The 16,020-nt window shown below is 41.8% G+C and overlaps 1 protein-coding gene across 1 annotated transcript in view; it reads left to right on the top strand.

Annotated features, from left to right (window-relative positions):
- The window catches only part of FBXO42 (F-box protein 42), a 98,153-nt gene that overhangs the window by 62,279 nt on the left and 19,854 nt on the right, over positions 1 to 16,020 (top strand). Inside the window, exon 4 of the mRNA XM_043573858.1 lies at positions 2,369 to 2,503. Within this exon, the coding sequence (XP_043429793.1) occupies positions 2,369 to 2,503 (135 nt within the window). The remainder of the gene's footprint in view (positions 1 to 2,368; positions 2,504 to 16,020) is intronic.

Genomic DNA, 16,020 nt, shown 5'->3' with positions numbered 1-16,020 from the left:
GAGCCTGACTCAGGGTGCAAATTCACAACCGTGAGATCACGACCTGAGCCAAAATCAAGAGTCGGATGCTTAACTGACTGAGCCACCTAGGTGCCCCTTGTTATTTGCAATTCTTAACCAATCTGAAATATGAGCATTGGAGTTTCATAGGATTTTATTTCTTAATAGATTTTCTTGTTAGGATGTGGATTTTTTTTTTAGGGGGGGAGGGGCAGAGGGAGAGGGAGAGGGGGAGAGAGAGAGAGAGAGAGAGAGAGAGGGAGAGGGAGGGAGGGAGGGAGGGAGGGAGGGAGAGAGAGAATCCCAAGCAGGCTCCACACCCAGCCGGGAGCCTGACGCAGGGCTCCTCTCATGAACCGAACTGGGAGATCATAACCTGACCCAAAATCAGGAGTCAGATGCTTAACCTACTGAGCCACGCAGGCGTCCCTGCGATGTGGATTTTAAAACATACAGATTAGAAGTTATTTGCAAAGGCAAAGAAAGTTAGTGGAAAGTGTAAGATCATTTAAATCTTCATATACTGTAGTGTGTCTGTTAATTTGAAAAGTCTGCAGCTCCATTGTTGCACAATGTCAGAGGTCAAGATGATTTGGATCTGTGCCTTCCACTGGCTGAGATCACTGGGTGTAAGCGACTAAATACACTACTGTGGTACCTCTTAACTCCTGAAGTTTTCTGACTTGGCCTTTCTAGTGCAGAGGTTCCTTAAAGGGCCTATGGGGTAGGCTGATTTAAGGAAAAAAAGGAGGGTTATTCCCAGAGCTAGTACATATCACAGAGATAATTATAGCAGTAGCATTTCTCTTTTTCTGAACTTGACTAAGTGGTGCCAGAGTTCAGAAGAGATTTTAAAAACAGAGGTGTGCTAAACTGCACTAGACCTACAGATAAGCTGACTGGTCACTGAAACCATGCACTAGTGGGTTGAATCTCTGAGTTTCTTTTCACTTTCCTCTTACGTAAGGGGAACATTGAGAATTCTTTTTTTTCCCACCAGTATGCATGAAATGAATGGAAAGGAAAGTTTTGCTTGGCCCCCTTCCTGAGATCCAAGATGGTAAATGCAAGTCTGTAAGGAGTGGGGTCATCGTTTCCAAAGAATAGAGACAAAGTGAACTTTTTAGGGCAAAACAAGGTGGCAGTGCCTCTCCTCTAGACTTTGGCTGTGGTCCTTCTGGTTTTGGAGGTACAGCCCAGCCCCTCTCACAGTCCTTACCCCTTTTCTTTGGAATGGTGTCTGTTGATGAGGAGTGTATAATCATCTGATTGAAAAGGCTCTTCTCAGAGACCTGGATGCTTTTTAAATGTTACTTCACTGGTTTTCTGTGTAGCACCGAACAGCCTGTCTTGGTGGCTTTCTGATGCACCTTGGTGGCTTTCGGCTTAACGACCTCCGTGCTGTTCTCTCCGTAGCTTGGGGACCATCCTACTTCTGAGATCCCCGAGATACATTGATCTTCATGTGTGGTTACTTCATGGCATCGATAAAAATGGTTTTCTGTCATTCTCTTCATGTAAAGATGTGTTTATTAGTTTGTGCTTCAGGTTTCATTTGAAAACAAAAGCAATAATAGGAGGGCTGGAGGAGAGAAACAGGAGGACAGAGTGCATCCACTAGCACTGGCTCTCTCTGCCTAGCCCTAGAGGGTGAGGATGCAGATTTAGGTTAATTGTGCAGCTGTACTGAAATTTTACCCATTGAGCACCCATAATCTGAATTCCTGTGTGCTCTTGCTGGAATTATACGGTCTTATTTAATGGTGACATTGTCAATTTGCTCAGTGTTCTCAGAAATGATATTTCTGTAGCTTTCCTCTGAGCTTTCTTTTACTTTATTTTTTTAAGTTTATTTATTTTTCATAATCTCCACACCCCACACTGAGCCCAGACTCATGACCCCCAGATCAAGAGTCACATGCTCTTCCAACTGTCAGCCAGGCGCCCCTTGCTGGACCTTATTTTAAAGAATAATGTGAGGGGCGCCTGGGTGGCGCAGTCGGTTAAGCGTCCGACTTCAGCCAGGTCACGATCTCGCGGTCCATGAGTTCGAGCCCCGCGTCGGGCTCTGGGCTGATGGCTCGGAGCCTGGAGACTGTTTCCGATTCTGTGTCTCCCTCTCTCTCTGCCCCTCCCCCGTTCATGCTCTGTCTCTCTCTGTCCCAAAAATAAATTTAAAAAAAATAATAATAATAATGTGATATTAACCAATCTGAAGACAAGAGGCTGGTTATAGAAAGTTGGTACCTGGCCACAGAGTCGCCGAATGGCTGAAATTATCGATCTTTGAAAGATAAGTGTTACAGTTAAGGTGTCAGAGGGGCTTCAGTATTGAACATCAGTTATGCTTTTATTGTTTTCTTTCTAGGTGCATGCTATTATGATGCTAATCAATCTATGTATGTGTTTGGAGGCTGTACCCAGAGCAGCTGCAATGCTGCTTTTAATGACCTTTGGAGACTTGACCTAAATAGCAAAGAGTGGATCCGACCTTTGGCTTCAGGTAAGAGCTAAAGTGCTGATGTTTGCCTTCTTACCAGGTAACTCCCTTTGCATGGACATTCTATCTGATCTGTTTTGGTGTTGGTCTCTGGTACTAGGGTCCCAGGTCAAATCTGTGTAAATGCTAAAAGTAATGTGTTTGTATAAGGTCTTTGAATTAAAAAAATTATACTTTATTACCAGTATTGGTGCCCTGCCAGAATTGTACTACTGTGTGAATTCATTGGTGTGGTTTTCTCAAGTCCTCGCACTGGTGTGATGTGCCTTTTGGTATGAAGTTGAAGTAAGCAGAAACACAGCATCGTGAGAACGGTAGTTCACTGACAGAAGCTGTTGTTCCAGGGCTGAGATCTCTGAATATCTTTTGTTGTTGCCAGCTCAGACATTTGGGGAGTGTATGGAACATGCCTCTGCTGGTTACTCTTAACGACTCAGGAATGTGGGAAGATTCTCCAGTAGATACATTCCTGCATAGTCCCACTATGCCGAAATTCTGGCAGAAAGAAACTAGATTATTTTCTTAAAAAAAATTTTTTTGTTTTAAATGTTTATTCATTTTTGAGAGACAGAGCACGAGTGGGGGAGGGACAGAGAGAGAGGGAGACACAGAATCCAAAGCAGGCTCCAGGCTCTGAGCTGTCAGCACAGAGCCCGACGCGGGGCTTGAACTCATGAACCATCAGATCATGACCTGAGCCGAAGTCAGACACTTAACCAAAGGAGCCACCCAGGAGCCTGATTATTTTCTCCTTTTGATTTAACCTTTTGGGGATTTGTTTTTGCACTCTTGAGGCAGGACAGTTTGAAAAGGCACAGCCGTAAGACCGAAGGGGCTGGTGTGCTGGAGAAATAAGAGTCCACTGAGCGTAGAGTACTCTATTAGATTTGTTGACAAGCTTTTCCCAGACATTCATGTGGCTTTTCAAGATTGGAATTCACTCTAGGACTAAGGAGACTCAGGTTTTCTTGGGCAGATTCCTTACTCATTTAGGTCTTGATTTACTAGTTTGATAACTACATGGGAAGTGACTTGGTATAGTAGAAAGAGCCTAGGCTAAGAGTGAAGAGACCTGAGTTTCATCTCCTGCCATAATAGCCAAGTCTGCATTGTCAGTGAACAGATGACTGCATCTCTCTGGGACAGATACGGAGTAGGATTAGATGATTCTGTTTTCAAATGGCTAGTTTATGCTTTTCTTTTTTTCTGGAATGACTGTTATGATTGTCTAAGCCAGGGGCTTAAAACCTTTTTAAGAGAAGAAACTATAATTTGCTTCCCCAAAGCTGTAAGCCCCTGTTCCTTCCCCTGCAATAGACAAATCTAAGAAGCAGAAGCCTACTGACAACAGGTTCTCACAGGTGGGCCTGGGTTTTGTACAGATGAAATTCTTTATTAAAATCATTAGAAAGAAGACCACGTGTTAATCTTAAAAATTTTGGAAGTTAGTGCTATTTTAGGGCCCTTAGAATTGTGTGCTTTGGAGAGTTTCCTTTTCTAGCCCCCTGTCCCCTCTTGCACTTAGAGCAATACTGATTAATATTTGGAATCACAGATCTAAAATGTCCAAGATTTCTTCAGCTTCAGCATCCTGTTGCCACTGTACTTGGTGTCCAGGTCCCATCCCAGAGCAGTTTTGGCTATTCCAGTCACAAAACGCCAATACTGCCCCTTCTCTATTGTGTAACCAAGCTCTATGCTTCTGATACTTTGGCCTGGGGGTTGATCTTCCTTCTAGAAGTGGAGTCCTGGACTGTGGGGCCTTCATAGCATACTGCTACCTACTGGCTTATTTCCCTAATTTCCCTCTGTAAGGTAGACGTGGGACTTTTTTTTGTTTTTAAACCACTAAGACTCTGTTTTGAGATCCTCAAGGTAGAAGTATCAGAGAAATAACTGACTTTAAAGATACAATGGTAGACTATTTCCTTTTGTAAAACATAGAAGCTCCTGAAGGCTCAATTTTCTAACAAAGTGTCTCAAAGAATCTGCTTGCCACTTCACTGTAATCTACAATTAGAGCCTAGTTTTCAAGGGGGGAAGACAGTTTTTTGAAATGTCTCCTTTTTTAAACAAACAAGCACTAGTTTTTAATAAAGAAGCCTGTGAGATTCTCCTTCGGGCAGAAATCCCATGGGAAGATTGCCTGAGGACATGCTTCTGTGTGCTGTCATGAGTCCCAGCCAAAATGACTTCCTCACTGAAACATCAGTGAGTCTTTCTGAACAGCACCCCGTTGTTGATACGCCTTGGTGTGCCTGACTCACCCGTTCTGGCGCACGGAGGTGGGCAGGTTGGAAAGTGACTGAGGGGAGGGTGTCCGCTGTGGAGTCCCCTCACTTATATTTGTAAGCAGAGGGTATTTAAAGCCGTAACCTCAACAGGGTTCAGTCTTTGAAAGTGTAGCCGTGTGGAGAAGAGTAGCAGACAAGCAGTGGGGCAGTTTCATTTGGAGTGGAGAGTCTTTCTGGAGGGTGCTTCTGCATCAGGTGCCTTTTTCCTTGTTTATCGGCTGCCCCTAGACATGAGACGGGAGCCCTGCCACGTGGGGTGGTGTCCTAGCCAGCTCAGGCTGCCACAGCAAAATACCGCAGACTAGGGGCTTCAGCAACAGAACTTTATTTCTCACAGTTCTGAAGGCTAGGAGACTGAGACCAGGGTGCCGGTGAGGGTTGTCTTCTGGTCTTGGAGACAGCTGCCCTCTTGCTCTCTCCTCATCTGGCAGAGACAGAGTTCTGGTGTCTCGTCCTCTTCTTATAAGAGCACCAATCCCATTATAAAAGGCCTCAACTTTGTGACTTCATCTAAATCTCATTAATCTCCCAAAGGTCCTATTCCCAAAGGCCATCACATTGGGGTTGGGGCTTCAACATACGAATTTTGAGAGGACACAGTTCAGTCCATAACCATGGGAATTAATGTGACTTGCCTCTGAATGCTGGTTGTTAGTTCCTTTTGCAGTGATAGAAGCACTCCATCTAGAGGGAGTGTGGTGGTGACAAGTGTTAGAATGAGAACTCTTCCGGCTGAGCCAGACCTACCTATAGCCAGTACTTCTCAGATGTTTCCAGTGAGGTGCCCCCTGCTTCCTTTTACAGCTGTCTTGTGGCCCCTCCCCTCATGAAGTGTATATCGTATCCTGTAATGGGGGAGAAACAAAAACAAGCAAGCAAATTATTACGAAGTATGGAGAAAACAAGGAATGAGCCAGAATAAGAGGGGGAGAGCTACTTTAAACAGAAGGCAACTTTTTTTTTTTTTTTTTGCTGAGATTTGAAGGATGAAGAGTGGAAAAAGCGAGGCCAGCATATGCAGAGGCCCTGGGGCAGCAAAGAATAGCACACGTAAGAGGACCCGAAAGTGGCCCTTGGTGGACAGACATAGTACGCTGAGCAAGGAGCAGAGTGGCCCAGGTGGAGCTGAGATGTAAACGGGAGCTGACTCGTTCACGCTCCAGCATCTGAGAGATTTTGAGATTTTAAGCAGAGGAGTATGATCCAGTTTACATTTTAAAGAACACTTTTGCTGCTACTCAGGAAATGGATTGAAGAAGGCAAGAAGACAAAGCCGAGAGAACAGCTAGGAGGCCCTCACATGGTACGGGTGAGGGGATGTAATGACTTGGACTAGAGTCCTAGGAGTAGAGGTAAAGGGAAACGGAAGAATTCGAGCTGAAATTCTGATAAAATCAGCAGGACTTCTTGATGGATTGGCTGGGAGGGTCAGAGGGCCAGTCAAGGCTGACTTATGCTTCAGTTTGACAGCTGGGTAGATAGAGGGCCCGTTCCCTAAAATGGACAATAAATATTTGGAAGAAATTTAATTTTTTTATTTCTTTACACATTTCAGTGGTGGTATCATGTAATTCGTTGTTAGGAGAGTTTGATGTTTAAAGTAGAGTGCTTGACGTCCCGTAAATGACAGCACAGTCCTTCCTTTTGTTCCGTTAATTCTACTCTCATCCTTCATTTGTTCTTGCAGCAAATACTTATGGATTTCCTACTCCGTGCCTGGCATTGTTTTAGATGCTGGGGACACATGAGTGAATAAAACAGACACAAATCCCGCTCTTGATGGAGATCAAATCCAAATGAGGGAAGACATATTTAAAATGCCAAATGACATAATATAGTATGTTAGAAGATGGTTACTGCTACTGAAGCAAAATTATAGCATGGTAAGGAGGGTCAGGAATAGGGAGTTATAACTAGGTCGATGAGGGTAGACCTCATGGAGAAGGTAGCATTAGAACAAAGACTCGATTGGGTACAGAAGTGAACCAAGGGGTAGCTAAGTAAAAGAACATTCCAAACTGAGAATAACCAGTGCAAAGGTCTGGAGGTGGGAGTGTGCTTGGGACAGTCAAGGGGTAATGAGGAATGAGAGTGAACAAAGGAGAACGTTCTAGGAAAGGAGGTTGGACAAATAATGGATGGAAATGTGTCATACACATGACTTTCAGGCTGTCGTGGGGACTTTTTCACATTTTTTGAGTGCAATGACTGGCCATTTAGGTTTCTGAGAAGAGTGTATAAGAAGACAAGTGTAAGAACGAGGAGACCAGCTAAGAAGTGGTAGCAATAATCTAGACAAGAAATGGTGACTTGGGTTAGGGGGTTAGCAGAAAGTTAACAACTGGATGGATTGAATGGGGCCAGTGGGATTTGCCCATGATGTGGATGTGGAGTGTGATAAGAGAGAAGAGTCAAGGGCAGTCCTAAGGACTTTTAGCCTGGGCATTTGAAGGAATAGTGTTGCCATTAACTGAGATGGGTAAGAAAGGCTGTGGGTGGCCAAGGTCGGCAAAGTTCAGGAGAGATGAGAGATTCAGTTTGAAACACATTACATTTGAAACACACATTGGGACATCCAGGTGGAGTTGTGTCTGGAGTTCCAGAGAGACCTGCACGCCTGAGACAGTTGTCTAGATAGCCATATGGGAGTGATTAGCATCATGGATTCCCTGGGTGAGATGACCAGGGAAGTGAGTGAAGATAGAAGAAGGTAAGTCTGGGACATAGCTTTGTTTGGGGATCAGGGAGAGAGGGAGAAACAGCAAAAAAAACTAGAAAAGGCATATCTGTGGAGGTGGGTGGGGGAAGACAGGAGAATGGGGCATCTTAGAAGCCACCAGACTTGAAAGTGTTTCTGGGAGGGGAGGAAATAATCAGCCAGGTCCTACTCAAGGAAGAGGTCAAGTCATTTGAGGACTTAGAACTGTCCTTAGGTTGAGTGAAGAGTATTTTCAATGAGTGATAAGGACGAAAGTGTATTTGGAATGGTTTCAAGACAGTGGGAAGAGAGGAGTTGAAGACAGGAAGTATAAACAGTGCATTGCCGTTTTTGAAGAGTTTTGCTGTAAAAGAGAGCAGAGGAACCAAGCACTGAGTGGAGGGGAATGTAGATTTGAGAGGTTTGTTTTTTTAAGATGGCAGATTTTATAGCATATTCATGCTGCTGGGAATGATCTAGAGGGAAGACTTGATGTGGATAGAGAGGAAGGATTGTTAGAGCTTGTCCTCGAGGGGTAAGAAAGGGAGAGGGCTGGCCATGGACGAGAGCACTGACCATTTATCCCAAGGAGCAGGAAAGAGTATGTGATTACAGACGCTGGCGGATGGGTAGACGTGGGAACCGGTAGAAGTTCTGATTACTTTATCGCTTAGATAAAATAACCGAGGGGGAGCAGAACAGGCCATTGAACATCCTGGCGGTGATTATGAATGTACGATTGTCTACATTGTAGTCTTTGCCAGGTGTTCTAGGAAGTTGAATCTTCCGCCTTCTGGAGTTGTGCTAAGGGAACACCTTAATTCTTAATCAGCCTGTGCTGATTCCCCAGCAAATGCACAGTTCTTGGTACAGGTCCTTCAAAAGACTAATTTTTAAACACTGTTTCTAAAATACCCTCTAGTCAGACGGAAGGTAATCGTGGCATCTGTTTAATGTATAATAACATTATAAGTCACGGCCTTTTTTGGTTACTTTAAATCAAAGTAGAGATGTTCAAGTACACATTTTTGCACTTAAAATTGGAGTGTTCTGGTTTTCAGAACTTCCAAGATTAGCCCACACCCATTTACAAAAGGGGAACAAATTTCAGTTTTAGAATTTTCCACAGGTAGGAGAGTTGATAAATGTTAGATAAGGATTTAAGACTCAACTTGTCTTCTCTGTTAACAAGTCCTAGAGCACAGTTGATTTTCCCACTACATTCTCCCTGTAGAATCTTATTGTCCAATATATTTTTTTTGCTTTTCAGTTTCTACCCTATCAATCACACATGAAATTCCAAGTGATGGCTTATGGCTCAGACCCTTTGTTTTAGAAAACACTCAGGGACAGAGATACACAACCGGGCTACCCTTGCCACTCCGGAGCCACTTGCCTCTTAAGTTAATCCTTGATCACTTCTGTATTCGCTGGGCCTCGGTTTCTTCTCTGTGAAAGAGGTAGAGACAAGATCACTGTTCCTAAAAGTCACAGGTTGACAAAAGTCCCTATTGTCCAAGTAACCTGGGAAGAAGCTTACTAAAAAAAATAGATTCCTCTGCCTCATACCAGCCTCACCTAATCTCAAGAGGTTGGGAATAGAGTGGTGGATCTCCATTTTTAAAAAAGAGAAAATATCCCTAGCTAAATTTGGAAATCCTGGATCCCTCCAAAATCTTTTGGCTTTTCTTACTGCACAATCTGTGACTTCACTTTGTTATCGCGGTCTGTTAGGTGAGTGTGTAATGCTCAAAGCTAGACTCCTAAACTCTTGGTAAGGAAGCAGGATGACTGCTCGGTGTTCTCTTAACTGCTTCTTTGTAGAAACAGCTACCTTTTACCCTGCTTAGTCAGGAGTGGCCTGCTGTCTGAGGAAATGTGTATGGATGACACCCTTGAAAGCGTTTTAGGGGCGGGGTGTTGGTTGTCTCAGATTCTTCAAACAAACTATCTAACCTTCAAACCAACCCAGTTAGGTTGGCACTGCTATTATCCCCATTTTACAGATGAGGAAACTGAAGCTCAGAAAATCACCTAGTAATTTACCTAAGATCACACAGCCAATAAATGATGGAGCAGTGACTGAAACCCAAGATTTTGTCTCTAAAGTCTGTGTTCTTTCTCCTCTGCCATGCTGTGAGTAGTTTTATTTTTCTATAATTTCTTTCACGTTTTAAAAAAACTTTTTAAATAGACTTATTTTAGAATAGAACAGAGTTCCCATATGCCCCACGCCTAGTTTTCCCTATTGTTAACAGCTTGCATTAGTGTAGTACATTTATGACAATTAATGAGCCAGTACTGATACATTATTATTAACTAAAGTCTGTACTTTATTCTTTTTTTTTTTGAGAGAGAGAGAGAGAGAGAGAGACAGACAGACAGACAGAGTGTGAGCAGGGGAGGGGCAGAGAGAAAGGGAGGCAGAATTTGAAGCAGGCTCCAGGCTCTGAGCTGTCAGCACAGAGCCTGACGCGGGGCTTAAACCCACGGACTGTGAGATCATGATCTGAGCTGAAGTCAGACGCCCAACCGACTGAGCCACCCAGGCTCCCCAGTTCTTTTTCTTTTGTTTGTTTAATACCTTTTTTCTGTTCCAAGATCCCATCCAAGATACATTACATTTAGTCTTTGTGTCTCCTTAGATTCCTCTTGGCTGTGATAGTTTCTCAGACTTCCCTAGTTTGATGATCTTGACAGTTTTGAGAAGTACTGTCAGGTATTTTGTGGACTGTCCTTTGTTTTGGGTTTGATGTTTCTCTTATGGTTAGATTAGAGTTACAGGTTTTGGGGAGGAACACCACAGTGGTAAAATGTCCTTATCACATCCTGTTGAGGGTACATACTATGAACATGATTTTTTTACCATTGATCTTAACCTTGATCACCTGGCTGAGATAGTGTTTATTAGATTTCTCTACTATAAAAAAATATATATTTTTTTGCCCTTCCTTTAAAATTCTTTTTCCTAGTTTGCTTTTCTTTCTTTTCCTGTGATTCCCTTTATTTGTAGTTGCCCTTGGTCCTTGATATTCTATTGAATTTGGGGGGAAAACCAAGTGCTCTGGCCGTTATGTCAGTCATCAGAGTCAGAAAAGGATAATGAGCAGAAGGGTATATGTCATTTGAGGAAACCTTTTCACAGCTTAGAGAATTTTCAAATATCAATATGATTTGCCTTTTCAAATTTCTTTTGGCGGAGAGCAGAATGCTGAAGACATCTTTTTTTTTGACCTAACACATCAAGATTTTTCCAGCCGTGCAGAGTCAAAAGCTCTATTGGAAATAATTTTGTTTTCATTAAGACTGTTTCCTAAACAAATAATCACATCTTCCAAAATCACTGAGTAATCTAGCAGAAAAGCTAGTTTACTTTTGGAGTTGGGCAAGAAAAAGAAAGAATATTGGTCATATCAGATGTCTGTGGGAGGGCCAGAATATCCTTAAAGCTGGAAAGTTCTGGAACTGCCCAGAAATAACTGCCCAGAGTGTTATTGTTTCTCTTACTCTGTAAATGATATCTGAAAAATGGTGCACACAGGGCTCTTGGATCCATTGATGAAGCTTTGCTGTCCTGTGTCTGGTAGAAAAGTTTAGCCTTTCCTGAGCCTGTGGTAACATGTTCAGGAAATGTCAAAACAAAGAAGGGAGTGTGGGACTGATACCTGGCACCAGGTATACCCAGAACAGCTAACCAGGAGAGTGTGTTCTGGAAAAGATCACCCAGTCCTTCCCTTGGCTTAGATCCCAGGTGTCAGTATTGACATTGAAATAGCTGGATGTGGAATTTTTTTAAATAACTTATTAGTGTGTTCAAAGGCGTTAGATTCTGCTTTGTAGTGTTGTTTTGAATCTAAACACTTTATACATTTTTAAAACTTACCATTATGTTCTGAGAATGCCAGTTCTGTGGAGATGAGAGAGAGGTAGATGCCTATCAACTGGTAAATATTGGACCATATTTAACAAGAGGACTTTCAAATACAATCCAAGCTTCTTCTGTTCTCTGTGCTAAAAACTGATCATTGACCTCACTGTTTTAATACTTTCTTTATGAATGAGAAGGCCCAACTAATTTTACCTATGGATCTTTGTTTGTTTTTTAACTTTTTTTTAAATGTTTATTTATTTTTTAGAGGGAGAGAAAGAGTATGAGCAGGGAAAAGACAGAGAGAGGGAGACGCAGAATGCAAAGCATGCTGTAGGCTCTAAGCTCTAGGCTCAGCACAGAGCCCAGTGTGGGCTTGAACTCATGAACTGCGAGATCATGACCTGAGCCAAAGTCGGACACTTAACCAACTGAGCTTCCCAGGTGCCCCTTTTTAAAAAAATTTTTTAATGTTTGTTTTTGAAAGAGGGGGACAGAGGCTCTGTGCTGACAGCATAGGGCCCAATGTGGGGCCCAGACTCACAACCATGAGATCATGACCTGAGCTGCAGTCGGATACTCCACTAACTGAGCCACCCGGGCGCCCCTGGATCTTTTCTTGATCATTTAATGTCTTGATTGCCAAAATGTATTAAAATCTGTCCATGTTGAAAATTCTGCATCCTTTCACTTTTATTTACTTGGTCCAGCTCATGAGTTTTTCTGTCCTTTCTTAAAACTCTATAAACATTTTCTTATATTTTATTTTATTTTATTTATTTATTTTTTAAATTTAAGTTTATTTATTTATTTTGAGAGAGAGAGAGAGCAGGGGACAGGCAGAGAAAAAGGGAGAGAGAATCCCAAGCTGGCTCCACACTGTCAAGCACAGAGCCAAACGTGGGGCTCAAACCCACAAACTATGAGATCATGACCTGAGCCGAAGTTGGACGCTTAATCAACTGAGCCACCTAGACACCCCTGCCTTTTCTTATTTTAGATAGAAGTCTGAGTGTCACTGAGCATAAGCAGTGACGTTCCTTAGAATTCTGAGCCTCCATACCTGCACTGTTATCCTGTCTGCCTACCCTCTTGACAGGCAGTTTTTGGTTGCATTTCCTGTGCAGTGAGACTCTCAGACCATCTAGTGTTTGTTTTTCTCAGGTATCCACATAACCACCCCCCACCAATAGATAGCACTTGGTGTTTTATGAGCACAGTAGACTTCATTTTGTATGATGCTTTATCCCTATCTCCAGTGCTATTCAGATTTCTTAATTTTTTTGTGTGTCCTGAGTGAAATTGCAGAAGGCTAATCTTATGTGGGGGAACACAAAAGATACTATGCTAGAGTCATTTCTGACTCCTTCCCCATGACACTATTGGTCTCTAGGAGACTCCGCAGTGCCTTTCACCAACTCATGCCCTAGTGCTTATTATTTGGCTGTTTATTCTCTGTACAGTCAGGATTGGGCTGGTTTTTCAAGTTTTTCAGTTCTTGTGACCTTGAGGAGATTTTGTAAAGAATCTGCAGGGTGGTTGGTCTTCTAGGTGGGTGAGAATTGTGGTTGGTCATTTATTAATTTGAAATATCAACTTAGGTTCTTAGAGACTACTTTAACTTTTCAAAACTTAGAAGCTACCTCTCATCTCCTTTTTGGGAAATGAACTCTTGAAATACTGCTTTAATTAATTCTACTTTTTCAAACAAGCAGTGTGCCTGATAATTTCCTCTGTTCCATAGTTCTCTCTAGGAGTGATTATGGGCTATTTTATATTTGATTTGTTGGCTTTTATGCTGTGTTCCTTTTTTGCCTTCTTTCCCATTTAGTAATGTTTCTGAAATTCATTGCCCCATCTTAAGTTGTTTCTTGCTGTTTTATTTACATATGTGAGTTACGGCGTGGTTGCGTTTTATGGAAGGAATATGTTCTCAAAGACCTCCCGTGATGAATTTTCTGGCAGTGGATTGGTCTTTCTGTTTCTTGGTAAAAAGAGTGGCTGATGCCATGTGACGGTGGTATAAACATGATTTACAGTTCGCTTCATTCTATCAGCTCTGACATTAGCTAGTCTTTTTTCTTAATACTTTATTAAAACACACTTTACATACAGTAAAATGAACAAATCTTAGATTTGTTCTCTGCACAACTCAGACTTTTTAAACTGTGTATACACCCATGTGATTATCACCCAGATCAAGAAACAAAATACTTGTCACCTCAGAAAGTTCCCTCATGCCCTTTCATGTCAATACCACTCCCCACTGAGGTAACCACCTTCTGACTTCTAAGAGACTTGAGATTCATCTTGGTCTGTTTGAGATTCATCTGTGCGGTTGCATTTATCAGGGGTTTATTCCTTTTCGTTGCTGTGACTGTTCCGTAATGTGAGTATACTACTTTTTTTTTTTTTAACCTATTCTAATGTTGGTGAATACTTGGGTTATTTCTGCTTTGAATATAGTTGCAGTCAACATTCTTATGTGAGTTTGTTTGTGGACATATCACTCATTTCTTACTTAAGACCTACCATGTTTCTTAAAGTTGTTTAAGAAATATTCTAGGGGTGCCTAGCTGGCTCGGTCAGTAGGGCATGCAAGTCTTGATCTTGGGGTTGTAAGTTTGAGCCCCACAATGAGTGTACAGATTACTTTTTAAAAACCTTAAAAAAAAAAAAAAGACATATTCTAGATACAGTGAGTATCCCAGAGAGTTCTCTATTCACTTAATCCTCCTCTAAGTAGAAAGATCTGATGATCTAACTAAGTATTATAGAGATTTGGGGGAGGAAAGACTGCTTGGCTAATAATTAAAGGTACTGCTCATAATTAGGGCCTCCCTACCTAAAATGATGGGAGGAATGTGTTGTGAGAAGGAAGGAGACTGGTTAGTAATAACATTAAGAGCTTGGTTTTTGTGCCAGGCAAACACAGGTTTGCATCAGATCTCTGTTGCTTAGTAACCGGTGACCGTAAACAGGTTATGTAACATCTCATTTGCCTCACCTTTAGAATAGAGATGGTGATATCTACCTTTCATAGTTTTTGTTCGGATTACATGCAATACAGTATTCAGATGGAGGGAGATGTAGAATCTGATCAAGTTCAGTTTGTATATATACAGAAGTACTAGCTAGGGAGGAGAGTGGTCAGAAGTTATCCTCAAGTTCCCAAAGCTTGAAAAGGGATTGCCTCCATCCCTTTGTTTATTCATTTTCATGCCTTTACTTATTGAATGTTTATGCCCAGTGCTGTCCAAGCTGGGGCAGATATAGGAGTGAACAAGACGCAGGTCTGTTTGGGGGGAAGACAGCCCATAAACAAATCAGTCTATACAAAGAAAATCTAATGCACTAGGAAGAAAATTAACTGGTGATGCAAGAGAGTAGACGGAGGTGTTTAAAGTAAGTTATAAACTATATCGATCCAGGACTTCTGTATGGATGGATAGATTGTTAAAGGAAATCTGATTCATGAAGAGAAAAGTAGCAAACTAATGAATTTGGATTCTGTTCACAATTTGTTACAGTTTATTTTTAAGGCCAATTACATGTTTGTATTAAGATGATGTGCTTTTGATTAAAACGCCTATGAAGTATCTTAAATATTTTTCTGTTTTCATAGAAGGAAGGCACCCAGCGCTCAGCACTTTCATGTACTAATCTCTGTGAAGAAGGCATAGGATGTTACTTAGGCAACTACTTTCAGTTCTTTGCAATATATTACTATATTAGCTCCTTCCCGATCCCTGGACCCGTTCCTAGTTAATCTATATGAGCTGGTGATTTCTCCTTGTCTCCTCTAGCCATTTGCAGTCCTAGAACAACCTGGGTCTGTGGTGGTCTCAGGACAGGTGAATGAGAGCAGAGCCTTGGGGTTCCCCTAGGAAAGGAAGGAACTCTTCCTGTTTGTTTATAAAGTTCAGATGCTGGGATTTTTCCAGAATACATACTTTTCTGAGGTGGGTATACATTATCTCCTACTGGAGAGAAGAGTGGGAAAATGTGCATAGCACAAGTCTGGGTAAAACCTCAGTCTTCCAGGGGAGAGAATATATAGATTATACCATATTTCAGTCTGGCTCTCTCCTGCCTGACTAGGATTTCCCTGTTTTGACACCAGGCCAGAAACTTTATGACTAGCAACATTGTTTTTACTTCTAAACAGAGCCACTTCAAAGAGTACCCACTCTCCAACCCCCATTAGAACTGCAATTAACAAGTTATCTGATTAAACTGACTGTGGACCTCCTCTCTTCCAGGAGAAATTGGATCAAAAGACCACTTGAAATGGTAACAAGGAACTATTATTGGTTTTCATGCTGTTAATTTTTAGCTGATAAGTACTGCCCTATTCATCAAGTGGCCTTTCTCATGGGTTTATTTAGAAGTGAAAACAATGCCAATATGGAATTTCTTTTTTTTTTTTTCTTTTTTTTTTAACGCCTGTGGTATATGCAGTCATACAGGATCTAAACTTTTCTCATGCCCATTACAAAAGTTCCTCTTGTTTTGGATGTTCCTCTTGCTTTGGATGACCCAAGGAGCGATGTTTTTAAAGATGTAGGCATAATTATAATAATGAAAATGTATGCCCTGAAGCCCAAGATCCAGACAAGCTTTTGTCTTAATATTAGTGAGTTGGTTTGATATCAATCAG

The sequence above is a fragment of the Prionailurus bengalensis genome, chromosome C1 (assembly GCF_016509475.1).
Source record: "Prionailurus bengalensis isolate Pbe53 chromosome C1, Fcat_Pben_1.1_paternal_pri, whole genome shotgun sequence".
NCBI lineage: Eukaryota > Metazoa > Chordata > Mammalia > Carnivora > Felidae > Prionailurus > Prionailurus bengalensis.
The sequence above is the reverse complement of the archived record's forward strand: the minus strand, read 5'-3'. Positions and strand labels throughout refer to the sequence as shown.